Genomic DNA, 14,261 nt, shown 5'->3' with positions numbered 1-14,261 from the left:
ATGACAAGAAAGAAAAAGCTGGTATGATGAAGAATAATTGATGATTATAGAGATCCCTGGCCAATATCATAATAATAAATAATAATAAAGTTTATTTGTATAGCCCTTTAAAACAGCCCAGAGGGTGACCAAAGTGCTTTACAATAAAATAAAATAAAACAGCAAAAGAACAACAGTAAAGGACAGCAATAAAAAAACACAAAATAAACATGTCATATTCATAACAATCTTAAGTGTTAAAAGCCGTCTTAAAAAGAAAGGTTTTAAGTTTTGATTTAAAAAGACCTAGGTCAGTGATGGTGCGCATGTCGGGGGGGAGCTTGTTTCACAGTCTGGGTGCGGCCACCGAGAAAGCCCTGTCACCCCAATGTTTGTAATTGGACCTTGGGACCTCCAACAGACCCTGGTTTGACGACCTTAGGGTTCTGTTTCTGACTTGTGGCGTGAGAAGGTCGGATAAATAGGGTGGAGCAAGTCCTTTAAGAGCTTTAAAAACAAATGTTAAAATCTTAAAATCGATTCTAAAATGGACAGGAAGCCAATATTGGTCATAAAGGATTTTATTAGGTGCCAAACTTTAACAAATGACACTGGCTTTTTGTTTAAATAATACATCAACTCTTTTAAATGTAATACCTCGCTCAGTTCCCTAAGCCACACTTCAAAGGTGGGCACAGACTCATCTTTCCACCTCTGAAGTATAGCTTTTTTTTTTTCATTAAAACCTGCATAATGAAACTGCCTGTTATTGGCATTTATCAGCCTTATTCAGTGTGACACTCAGAATGTCTACCAATGGATCTGGTTTCATTGGGGCAGCATAAAAGTCTGATCAAAATTCAAATATATTCCTTCAAAATGGCTGAACTTTTGGCCGTGACCATAGAGAGAGGAACAAGCTGCTCTCATATGTCTTACAAGACACCTCAGGGGGTATCTTGTGTATTCGTGATTTTGAATAATTAAGTCTATGGATGACCTTGAATTGGATTAATACACATCCAACAGTTATGGAGAATTTATTAATATTGCCAAGATATTCCTCCCAAATTTCCTTTGTTATTTCATAAGAGAACTCCCTGTCCCCGTATCCCCATACCTCTCTGCTATTATGTGTGCTCATACCATCTGTCTTTGTGTTTGCCACTTTTTATTAAGAAATGGTATAGAAGTGAAACTGCACTTAGCAAATAATGCAGACACACACCAAACAAGGTGGGCGATATTTGCAATATTTATGAGCACTGCAACTTGGAGGCAACATTAAATGCTGGAATAACACGGGAGCAGTTTGAGTGTGACGACTTCACTTATGCTTGTATGTGCAAACAAAGACTGACTACTTCACTTTTCCCTGCTTGGCTCGATCAAAAGTCATCTGCGTTTTACTGGATGTACCCTGGGGTAAAGTCGTCAGCCAAATAGCTGAAGTAGTGTGTGAAGAATACCTCAATGTGGACTGAAACAAACCTTTACTTTGACATAATATGCCGGGGCTGTTAAACAAAGACAAGAGTAATGCAAACGAATATAAGAAATGGTGTAAACATTGCTTTATGTTACAACTGCGATGTCACAAAAATTATATATGAGCTGTGATTTCTCTCACATAACATATCTTTGGTGGTGGAACCAGCAGACATCAAACGAATAAAGAAATGAATACTTGCTATTTATGTACTGTTCACTAAGGCTTCTACAACAAAACATCTTTTCACACCTTCTCTTCGCTCTCGCAGTGTCTGGCCACGCAGATATTTTTGGTTGCATTTGACAGGCTTTTAAATTTGCACTGTTGAGACTCAATGACATTAAAAAACTGAACAATTTTCACCATCAGATGAAAACAGTCCCAACTGAAAAAATGGGAACTGATTAAAGTGAAGTCTGTGGATCTTACAGAGTAATTGGGAGATACATTCATGGCTAGATGACACCAGGGGTAGGTGGGAATATGTGTGTATGTTTTTTGTGTTCTGGATCCTTTTACTTTTAACATACACTGGAAAACATGCTGTTTGGATGCGATGCTGTAGAATAATAAGAAGAAATAGCTACTTTAACCGACTATAGCTGAAGTTAGACCAAGTAATCTTGTTGTGTAATGGCACTGGTTTGGATTGCAGCCTATCCCATCATGCCAGGCTCATGTGGTCATCATACACACATACACAACTGGAGTCCTAACCTGTTCTTACCAGCCTCATTCCCATGTTGTAAAATGTATCTAATATCTCATATAAGTCGTCAGCTAAATTTCCTGCACTATATTCTTCTGCTATACAAAACCCATCAGATGTACAAGCTCTTTTCTGTCTCCCCCCGTCTCAACCTCTCTCTGTCTCTCCCTGGAATCGCAGAATTGCAATTCTCACGACAATTTCCGTACGCGCTCGTGTCAGTGTCTCGCTGAAAGCTTTTGCTTAGCTCTGTCCTGCTCTGATATGTGAAATCCTGCGGTGATCTTTCTTTTCATTTTTGTTTCCCTCAGACTTAGATCATTTCAAGGTCCACACCAGAAGCGCGGTGTCAGTCCGTGAGGGACAAGGAGTGGTGTTACTCTGTGGAACGCCCACTTCCTCAGGAGGTAAGCCTTCATGTTGACCGCCAACAGTGCAGTTGTTTAAAGTTCTAGTGTTTTGACAAGATAAAAGGGGATCTATTATGCTTGTCCTTTTTTTCTGTCGTATATATAATGTTACAACGTTGGATGTTCATTTTAAACATGGCCAAAGTTTCAAATAATGAGGTAAACATTAAAAGTAATCCCTGTGAGCGAAAACCGCAGGTCCCCTCTGAATACTTTCAAGGCAAACTGATGTCAGCGTGTTGTATTTCTTTATATCTTATACTGCTACAATTTGCCAGATTTTGGTTTAGCAGCTTTTATTGGTCATTTTTCACAGTAGAAAGTGCTGCTGTACTCCGTCACAGTCATTCCCTCAGCTGCACACTGCTACGTGTAGCTACATGCTAACGTCAGGACAACGTGTAATCTTGCCTGCCAGTGTTGTTCCTTTTCCCTCGATTTTGGATTTTATTCCTGCTGGAACAAGTCTAGTTGTGAAGATTTTGGTTTAGCAACTTCTATTGGTCATTTTCACAGTAGAAAGTGCTGCTGTACTCCATCACAGTCATTCCTTCAGCTGCACACTGCTACATGTAGCTACATGCTAATGTCAGGAAAACGTGTAATCTTGGCTGCCGATGTTATTAATTTCTCCCTGATTGCAGAGCAGATTGGGCTTTTTTGGGAGGGGGTCTTAAAGAGGCTGGCACTTAAATGGGGATGAATACAGGTGTGTCAGCACAGACAGTATGAGGAAAATTGTGTTTTTTGACAATTAAAGCATGTAAACATGTTCAGTAGAAATCCAAAATACAGGTATAAACCTGAAAACGAGCATAATAGGTCCCCTCTAAAGTATAAAAAAACAAACAACCTTTTTATAACAACATATAATACTTTAAGTGACATTTAATATCACACTATAAGGTTACCAAGCTCATACGCGACTCTGTTTGTGTTCCAGACCTCACATACGCATGGGTCTTCAACGAGTACCCATACTTTGTTCAACAAGACAATCGACGTTTCGTCTCCCAGCAGACAGGAAACCTTTACATTGCCAAGGTGGAGCCCTCTGATGTGGGTAACTACACTTGTGTCGTGATGAACAGCATCACAAAGGGCAAAGTTCAGAGCTCACCGACGTCTCTGATCCTCAGGACAGATGGTAAGCCCACAGCTTGTGGCCACGATGTGACAAGTATGCTTTTCAGCCGTGTATTAAGGACCTTTCCTTTCAAGGTGGCTTTAATCATCGTACTTGCATGAGTGCTCTTTGTCCTGTCGTGCCTCACTGTAGTTGAGTCACCAAGCGCTAATGCTTGCAAGTAAATAGTTACTCCTCAATGTAGGCCAGCAAACAAAGCACCCAAATCTTCTCTTTGCTGACTTTGCTTTCTTATAATTCGCATTCCCTTTAAAAGCTTTCCCTGTGCTTTCACATGAATTCTCAAGCCGGTTCTCTTTGGTCTGTTGTTCTATTCTCTGTTACGCCTTCATAGAAAGAGTGAATAAAGATTGCCTTCGAATGAATTAAAGATAAGCCATACGTCACTGGACCATTACATTGAGTGTTCTGGTGGCTCAACCAGTTAGTTTCCACTCAGTGTACTGTACATGTAGCTGTATAAATTTAAATCTAATCGCATCGCTTTCTGATCCCGGCCTTGAATGTCTTAAATACTGATACAAACAATAAAACACCGGTGGTTGGGAACTGCCCACTCAAGCTTTGAAATAATAGATAAACAGCCAGACTAGCTGAAAAAACAAGATTTCAAATTCCACCATGTCTGTTCCACCAAGACGAGATTTAAATTATTCCTCGCTGGTATTTCACTGCACTCTGGTGGCTGCACATTTAAGTGATGTACTACTTTGAGTTTACCCATGAGAGAATGTTTGCTCATGCGTCTTTTATTTCTCCTCTGTTAGTTTTACAGTGCTATTGTTTGGTCCGTAATGCAAGCCGTATTGCTTGTAAGTCATGAATAATGGAAGACTGAGCAAGTTCTTGTGCTTCCTTTTCATAGGAGTGATGGGCGAATATGAGCCGAAAATAGAAGTTAATTTCCCAGACAATGTACCCGCCGCAAAAGGATCAACAGTTACGCTGGAGTGTTTCGCCCTTGGGAAGTAAGCTGGATTCCTTGAAGCATGTTTTCAATCTTCTGCTGTCTTTCATTTCAGACCTCCCAATTTCTATATAGTAAAGTTACTGTGGCAATTATATTTCCGAGCGTGTGGCATCAAGTCATGATTGGTCTAAAAACCATTTGAGGTGGCTTTTTTTTGTTGTCAGATTGGGTTAACTCTAAATCATTCATCCGCAAAAGAAATACTGTGAATAGGCTCTTAAGCTCCATCAAACCCTTTATTACAGGATTATTAGACACTTGCAACCTGAGCGACAATCTTAAAAGTTGAAAAGAACTTGATTCAAAATCTCAGCTGAGGTTTGCTTCCTCTGTCTCCTCAAGCCCTGTCCCCGAAATCACCTGGAAGAGAGCTAACGGCGTTCCCTTCCCCAGCAAAGTCAAAATGAAGTACTCGAACGCTGTGCTGGAGATCCCCAGCTTCCAGCAGGATGATACAGGAGGATACGAGTGTGTGGCTGAGAACAAGATGGGCAAGAACACAGCCACTGGTCGACTGGCTTTCTACGGTACTGAGACTTTTGTTTGGCTCGTTAAGACAACGAAAGAAACATTACTAATTGATTATTAAGCATCTTTACTATGTCCCATACATCCTATTCCCGATTTAAAGGGACAGTGCACCCCAAAATCAAAAATACATATTTTTCCCTCTTACCAGTAGTGCTATTTATCAATACAGATTGTTTTTGGATAAGTTGCAGAGCGTTGGAGATATCGACCATAGAGATATCTGCCTTTTCTTAAATATAATGGAACTAGCTGCGATGAACTTTTTGGTCTGAGGATAATATTTATGAAAAGTATAGGTATTCCTTGTTTTATGTATATGTGGATTTAAGAAGCTGCTAATGCTTTATCCAGTGAGAAAATGTGTTAACTGTATTTTCTTATGAAAATATAAAGCCTAGTAAAGAGAGGACTGCTGGTTTATAGACTGCTGCAGGGATGACGTTTATTTGTGGGCCGACACAGGAGTTAGTGTCGCCCTGGTTCCCTCAACAAAGGGCCAATGGGAAATTTATATTACATTTTGGATTATTGCAGAGAATAAGATATGTGGCAAATAAAAGTTTATGATACTTGCGTGTTTTGTTCAGCAAGATAATCTGTATAGATGAGCACCAGGTTGATATGGGTTAGGTTTTTTGAAGGCTTAATGCAACCGCCAGAAGTAAAAAGCTAACATTAGGCTATAACTACAGTACGGTCGCACGACTTCAGTGTCACCACCACAAAGAGGCTGTGTTTGGTGTGACGCTAGTCTGTAGTCTTATTTAGTCAGTTATTAGCAACTTCCTTTTTCTAAGAAACATAAAGGCTTTAAAATTCACGAGTGGGGTATTTACTGACTGACGTATTTTATGTCGTAGAACAAAGCATGGAAGTCTCTTAAGCTTGTGTTAACCACAGACCTTGTTTCAGGCATCTAACCAAAAACCCATTTAAATATTGACTTCACGCAGAGGGAACCAGGAGTGCTAAAATGTTAACTAATTTCTGGGTTTTAGGATTCATACCTGGAGTATTCTACAAGGGGCTGCCAACGAGTCCGTCTTGAGAGATGTTACCTTCTTCCATCCATTTAATTTATTGAGAAACTTCCTTTTCGTAATGTTTTGTAATCTCGTACACAGGTTTTTTTTCCTTTTCCTTTTTCACTTTTTTTGGTAAATATTCTGTTTGCACCCTTAGACAATGAATCACACTATCCAAATATTTCTTTCAGCTACACCTGTGTTTTTTCCAATTTTTGAGACATTTGAAAAGAACCCTGCAGTGATGTCTTTGTGGAGATCAGGACCCGGTTACTGAAGATAATCTACAGACCTTGTGCGCAGGAAATTTTTTCTTCTTATCGAACTACCCCTACGAACTATATCACTGTGCAGAAGGAAGCATGCATCTACAGCTAACTCCCCTAGCACCAGTGAGCTAGCTAACGTTACAGCTCAGCTCAGGAGGACACCATTAATGTCTACATCTCGCGCTGCCACGAGGGCAAGCCTCTCGTCCATGAGTAGATTCAAGCTTCCTTCAAAGTGATGATCTGTTGGCAGGTGTAGTTCGGTAGAAAGAAAATAGGTCCAACACGAAACTACTCACAACAAGGTCTGTGGATTATCTTGAGACATTGCTGTTGGGTTTTTCAGTTTTTTGAGCACCACAAGCTGAGTGCCATCTAGTTCCATTATATTAGAGAGAAGGCAGACATCTCTACAGCCGATATCTCCAACACTCAGTAACTCACACTGAAACAATCTGGACTGATTAACAGCACTACAGGTAAGACGAAAAATTAGTATTTTTGATTTGGGGGTGAACTGTCCCTTTAATGCGTTTGCTGTTAATATGTGAAATCCAGAATTGAAGTGGTTAAGGTTAAGAGTTGTTATTTGGTAATATGATAATTGTCATAATTTTAACAGCTCATTGTTTTATAAACAGCCGGAAAAAGTCATTACCTTCTTCCCGGATAATAAGCGCTGTTGGTTTTAATTTTACATTTTCAGGTTCTTGGCTTACTTCAGCCGCTGTGAATTTGTGAGAGAGGGAAAATGACACCTGTGAAATTGGAATAGACGATATGTAAAGTGCCTGCAAAGTGAGCTGTGCTTATTATGAGCACAACACTCTACCCATGAAAATTCCTGAAAAGCTGTAAATATGTAAGAGGTGAGAAGCTCAGGGAGTTATGTGCTGGGTGGGAAACAGACAGGGGTGATGTTTATTATACTTAGAATTGAGGTGACAGGTTACGGTGAGAGGAGATGTGGGGTGCACTTCAGCCGTCATGGGAGCTTCCTGCTTTGTGGCGCAGTGTTTACGTGCTAATCTTGAGTTGCCACGGGGTGCTGACACATTTAAGTGATGAAACTGAGTGATACCCTACATTCACTCCTCTCTTAAAGACAAACCCATTCTCCAAGCGCTTTATGATTTCCACTTATTTGAGCTGTCAATCTACGAACGCTTTCCTTTGAACTATTTTGGAAGCGGCATATTTTTGCGAGATAATTCTGCTTCTTCAAAATCTGTCCCCGCGGTTCTCGTCAGATATTTCACTGGAGTGTGTTTCTGTTCCCTCAGCCAAGCCTCAGTGGATCCAGGCCATGAAGGACACGGCCCTGGCCATAGAGGAGAGACTATACTGGGAGTGCCGAGCCAATGGCAAGCCCAAACCCTCCTACACGTGGCTGAAGAACGGCCAACAGCTACTCTCAGAGGTAAATTACTGCCTGTCTTCTGCCACCTACTAATGTTTCATTTTAAAGACTTAATCCTCAGCTCCAGCTCATCCTTTCATTTTAGAGAGCCTGGCGTCAAACACACGGCTGTTTTTCCAAGTGCAATTCAGAGTGAGATGAGAGGAGAGTGTAAACATCTTGCTGAGGTGTGCCAGTGATGAGACATGGATGTAACGGTCTCTTATTCTCCTCTACCTTGGCAGATTACACAGTCTTAGAGAGTGGATCAGTGTAGTCCCTGGGAGATTGCTCCATTTCATCTGAATGGAGTCAGTGGTTGTTTTTCATTATTCATGGTGCATGTTTAAGCTCTTCCACATTTAGGGACAATGGGAGTAATCTGCTGTGAAATATACTGTATATAGCAGCACACCTTACCCCAGACCACCAGGGAAATGTCTGCAGATGCATAGCTGTAAACTTGACTTGAGTTTAACATGTTGCTGTTGCTTTATTTTCTTAGCAGCATTTGATAATGCTCAGGGCGAGACATCTGATTTTTATTTTTAAAAAGACCTTTTGTTAAATGTCACTATATAATTTGATTTCAAGAATACATTCACTCTTGCAAGATTTAGAATATGATTAGCATTTTTACCATGAAAATGGTATTATCTAGTGTTCTTGATTTCCATTTCGGATATAAAGGCTTATGAAAATCATACTGCTGTGTAAATGGATATTCTTAGATTCAAAGAGAAAGCTTAAAGGTATGTTATGTAACATATACCCATAAAAATGTATAAAAATGTCATAGCCTATTTTGTTGAGTTGTATACATTATTCCAACTATTTAAAACAATGTTTAAACCCAGAGAATCCTGTAATTTTATTCAAGGTAATGAAGCATTTCATTTTGTCCTTTGTTAATAAGTGTTTCCATCCACCTCTCATTATATGCATTTTTAATTTGCGCATTAAAAAATCTTTTACACTTGGGGTGGGTGGAAAAACTGGTGTATCAATAAAAGTAAAATGCAAGTAAATGCAGTTGAAACAGAATCAGCAAAATAATGATGACGCACAGTCATGAAGTCACTGCAAGCTCTCTCTGTCGTCTCCAGGTGGCTTTTAACACGCACACAGCGCTGTTACCAGAACTCTTCCAAGAGCACTAAGCTGTAATATTATTTATTCAAAACTCCCTATTTCCATTGTTCAGTGTGCTCTTAGTTATTAAACACTATACATTATCTTCCTCTGTAGTGGTATAATGGCACTTGACTGGGGAATTAGTGCCATCTACTGCTTATCTCGAGAAACCAATCACTATTCGTATAACAGTAGTGGATAGAAATGTACAAACATTAGTATTTTTGGCTGGCTAATAGCTCAGTGGGTAGAGTGGGCAAGCCCATGAACAAAGGCAATGTCCTTGCCGCAGCAACAGTGGGTTCCATTCCAGCCTGCGGCCCTTTGCTGCATGCGATACCCTCTCCCTCCTTCACACTAACTACTGTCCTATGAATTAAAAGCAAAAAGCCCCAAAAAAATAAGCATTTTCTTTTGCTCATTTCCTATAAATTCAGTTACAGTCTGCTACATTTGGATGGAAACCCAACTAATGACCTTATATAGACTTTATAGAGCAGTGGTTTCCAACTGGTCCAACCACGGGGTCCAGATTTCTCCTTAGTCCTTAGGTCAAGGTCCACACAGTTTAATATATTCAGCGTCATACTTGGGTTTGGCCATGTCATCAAGTTGGTTTGCTGTCAAGCAGCTGTCTGTTATCACTCAATCTGCAAAAGTGTTTTTCACAAACTTGACACAGCCCCTCCTTGCTCTGCTCTTGCTTTCTCTGTTTATTGGACCACAGGTGGGACAACCAATAAGAGAAGCTGAAGCTTACTGAGATAAGCTAGCTAGCTGGATAGCGCACCCATAGTTTTATAATAATACCTAGATACAGTATGAGGAGGTGGTGTTTTTTTATTCCAGTGGATTTGGTTGCTTGGTGCATATGCCAAAAAAAAAATTAGCTTCTGGGTTTACTTCTGCGGTATACAGCACACTGAATATGCACAGTGGTGTTCCTCCTGCTGGCCCACCCACGTAAAAAAAAACATAAAAGAAAGAGTCATAATTGACCTTGTGTGCAGTTTGAGGTGTCCCGTCATCAGTTTTGCAGACATCTCTTTGACAATGGTGGTCTCTGGGGAAAATAAGTTTTTGGGCCGCAGGGGAATTTTTCACTGCAGAACCGCCAGTGGCCACTGGGAAAAATTGGCTGCAAAGCTGAGCAGCTGGCTGAATTAAAATTGTTACAGGGCACTAACTGAAGATACTTGTCTCCCCTCTGGTGAGCTACAAACACTGTAAACATGCTCTTAGAGAATTGTTTTGACCAAAGATAACAGTGCTGGCCTTCCACAGTAGAAATAAGCCATAAAAGGTATGCTACGGTAGCTGTACGGGTAGTTTACTCATTAAATGCTAATGGTAAGTTAGTAAGTTAATGTTACATTAGCTAACGTTTCTTGCGGCTATTTTATGAGAGTTAAGTGAAATAGTAATTAAGTTAAAACTAATACATTGCCTCGTCCGTGAACATGATTTCTGCCTGAGTCACGTCGGATAAAATCGACGTCGGACAAATAGAGTGGTGCAGGAATGAGTCCTAAAACCTGACAATGAGTTAGTATTTTACCGTTCCCGGTTCCCTTGTCTTGAAGTCAGTAGGTTTTTGGTTAGATGTCTGAAATAAGGTCTGTGGTCAACACAAGCTTAAGAGACTTATCCGTTTTACTCTGTGACATAAAATGCATCAGTAAATACCTTACTCGGAAATTTTGAAGCTTTTATGTGTCTTGAAAAAGGCGGTTGCTAACAAGTGGCTAAGTAAGAGTACAGAATGTCATCACGCTAAACACAGCTTTACAGCCTCATTGTGGTAGCAATGTTTAAGTTATGCGACAGTGGTGTAGTTTGTTTATAGGCTAATGTTAGCTTTTTACTTCAGGCGATTGCATTTACATTTCAAAATCTTAAAAGTGGTGGTTATTTGTGAAGATGATCTTGTCTAACAAAACATGTATCATAAACCTGTTTGCCACAGAGCTCATTTCCCTGCAGTAATCCAAAATCCAATGGAAATATCCCATAGGCTTTTTGACGATTGAACCAGGGCAATGTTAACTTCCACATCGGCCTGCAAAAAACATCATCCCTGCAGCACTCGATCTACCTGTCCAGAGTGGCCTGCCAGCAGCAATAGATCAATCAGAATGTGGTTGAAAGTATCAGCATGTTCTCTGAATATTTTTTTTCACCTCTTAAGCACACTGTGAATGCACACATCATGTTGGTAGGTCACTGTGAGCGGCAGCTCTGTTTGTCAGAACACCCGTCCTTTGTTATTGTTTTGACTGAGAGACCTCCACCGACCAAAATTACACATTGTGTGTTTAATACACACAGCCAAAAAAGAAACAATATAAGATTGGATTGTGATGCATTTGGTTTCATGGACAGAGTTATGTAAGTCAATGATGTAAATCATTCATTAAAATGCTTTCCATGCTAGGTTTTCCCTACAGGATATTATATTATATTATAGACTGGTTTACATAGTAGTGAGAACATGCGTGTCTGAAAAACACAATTGTGGTTTGTGCTCTGACCGATTCATTCACTGCAACATAATCCCGATTTGATCTACGCCCATTGACAATGCCTCTAACCCATTCCAGTGATTCCAGTGCTTATTGAGCTTTGCCAGAGTGCGCTGACCAAAGCAAAAGCCACCTTAAAGTCTTAAGCAATAATTGCTTTCTTTGATCCCTTTCTTCACAGGACAGAATCCATGTGGAGGACGGAGTGCTGTCAGTGTCGGTGCTGACACTATCTGACGCCGGCATGTACCAGTGTGTGGCTGAGAATAAACACGGCGTCATATATTTTGCTGCCGAACTAATGGTTTTAGGTAGGATGGCATTTATATCCTCCAATCATTTTTGGCAAAGAATCTTAAAGGTCATCTTACTGTCATTCTTAAAGGTTGTCTGGATTAGTGGATAATGGGGTCAGCAAGAAGGGTTTTGTGGGGGCAAACACATTTAAAAAATATTTTCCCCTTCATGATATCCTGATTTACTTTGATGTGAAGGTGAGGATGGGGCGATAGATACAGAATTCCCAGTTGTGCATGATCTTTTACAGTAAAACCAATTAAAAGTTAAACATTTTTGGGCCAGATAGGTTTTCCACATAAATCGAATTTTTACGAAGGAAATGGAATAAAAATCACCAGTAGCGATTCGATTTTATATATTTTTTTCCCCAACATCAAAAATGTTTCAAATGTCTGTCTCCATTACTTGATGATTTCCGCAGATCAAACTGTAGCATGCTTCAAATGCCCTGAGAGATTTGCCGCAGTCTTGTACTAAAGTCAGTTTACTGTTTCCCATCAGCCTCTCCTCCAGACTTCACAGGAAACGTCCTCAGAGCTTTGCTCAAAGCCAAGGCAGGAACTACAGTGACTTTAGAGTGTAAACCCCAGGCCTATCCCATCGCCAGCATTTTATGGAAGAAAGGAAACCTGCCTATCCACACCAATGACAGGTAATGACTGAACTGAAAGTTTCTGTTTGTGTTCTGAAACCACTTTTATGATGGTGCAGCAAAAGACCGATTGCAGTTCAAAGTCGGGGTAGAACAGTACAAACATAAACAATTCAGTATTTTTTTCTGTTTAGATATCAAAGCCGATGCATTATTCATCCCACCTGTGTTCTAGCTGAGCCTTGTTTGGTCTAATTGATCAATATTCGATGCACAAACTGTCTGTGATGATGTAGAACACTGACATGTAGACAAATCCAGAACCAGAGTTTATCTAACCATGATTTTTTTTTTTTTTTTTTTTGCTGTTGTTCTCTGAAGTTGGATTGCAAACTGATGTCTCTGTTTGTACACTCCTATAGGATCACACTTTCCCCAGATGGAACATTGAGGCTTGCCAATGTGAGCAAATCTGATGCAGGCAGCTATACGTGCTTTGCTAGGAATAGATTTGGCATGTCAAGTACAACTGGAAGGCTCCTTGTTACGGGTAAGCTCCGCTGTGAAATAGCATAATGTTTGTGCATCCCACTTAGTAAGCAGAATTTATTGCTCAGTATGGATTAACGCAGCTACTGTACCACGAGGACTTGAGTCAATAACTGGTGGGTAGAACACATAAACAAACTTTAGGTTTTGCTCTGAGGAGCTTGTCAAAACTTTGGGAAGTTTTTTACCCTTGAGGGACTTTGTATAATTAAGTAAGAGCATAAATGTTTTTAGATTCATTTTAAAGGTCATTTTTACATGTTTATTTATTTCCTTGAGGGGGTGTAACGGTTACCCAAACTCAATTCTCAACTGCAACTTAAAAAAACAAAGAAAAAAACTCTTGTCTTTCAGTTTAATTCTATTGAGTTGTTTTGTGTGGCTGCATTCTGCAGCGGCTGCAATAATGCACTTGGAAGGTGTTTGAGAAAATACTCGATCATTGTTGTCCTCAAAGCAGTTGAAACAACCAATTTACTGCAACAAATGAAAGTGCCCTGAGTGGAGGCAATGAAAGCGTTAGTGAGGAGGTGTTACAGATGCTGTTATTGTCGAACGCGTGTTTCCAGCAGAGTGATAGTTGAGTGTTCTCTTATTGGTTTTATTAATGTGCTGAACGCTATTGTCTGCCGCCGTAACTGCCAAGGCCGCTTTTTTTTTTTTTTAAATAGCTGGGGTATTTTTCAAGGCCGTAATGCAGTCAGCGACACAGAGCCACGACCCAGACATTGATTATTACTAGCTTAAGCACTGAGGGGACACTTTTTACATGTGATTTTCTTCTCCCTCGACAGTCTATAAGGTAAGATGTAAGGGTGCAAATCCCCTTCCTTTGTACTGCACCTTCTTTATTTGATTCTAACAGATTCATTATCTTGACTTTTGAAGGACGGCAGACTTAGCCAAATGATTGCTATTGTAGACTTTGAAGCAGCGCCCTTCATTTTTGTTCTGGATGCACAGAGCAGCCCATTACATGACGTTTTATCTGATCCACAGTGTATTGTAATTGCTATCAGGATTTCAGAAGATTATTCTAGCTGTGTCAGCCTGGAGTATTAGGCCATTTTAGTAGTGGCAGGCTGCGTGTTATCACATTATTTGACGAAGACTTTCATGAGACCTTCCTTTATATAGATAGTACTGTGTGGCTTAGTGTATTTCAGAGCATGTTCATGTAAGTGTTGTCTCACTATTGGCCCTCTATTTCAGGAAACCAACAATACACTGCTC

At 40.1% G+C, this 14,261-nt stretch overlaps 1 protein-coding gene across 1 annotated transcript in view; it reads left to right on the top strand.

Annotated features, from left to right (window-relative positions):
* cntn3a.2 (contactin 3a, tandem duplicate 2) overlaps positions 1–14,261 on the top strand; it is a 54,595-nt gene that overhangs the window by 14,308 nt on the left and 26,026 nt on the right. The window contains exons 5-12 of the mRNA XM_033629560.2: positions 2,492–2,587; positions 3,534–3,737; positions 4,603–4,705; positions 5,050–5,234; positions 7,816–7,952; positions 11,769–11,898; positions 12,389–12,539; positions 12,902–13,029. Of these exons, the coding sequence (XP_033485451.1) occupies positions 2,492–2,587; positions 3,534–3,737; positions 4,603–4,705; positions 5,050–5,234; positions 7,816–7,952; positions 11,769–11,898; positions 12,389–12,539; positions 12,902–13,029 (1,134 nt within the window). The remainder of the gene's footprint in view (positions 1–2,491; positions 2,588–3,533; positions 3,738–4,602; positions 4,706–5,049; positions 5,235–7,815; positions 7,953–11,768; positions 11,899–12,388; positions 12,540–12,901; positions 13,030–14,261) is intronic.

The sequence above is a fragment of the Epinephelus lanceolatus genome, chromosome 8 (assembly GCF_041903045.1).
Source record: "Epinephelus lanceolatus isolate andai-2023 chromosome 8, ASM4190304v1, whole genome shotgun sequence".
Classification (NCBI taxonomy): domain Eukaryota; kingdom Metazoa; phylum Chordata; class Actinopteri; order Perciformes; family Serranidae; genus Epinephelus; species Epinephelus lanceolatus.
This window is presented reverse-complemented; position numbering and strand designations above follow the sequence as displayed.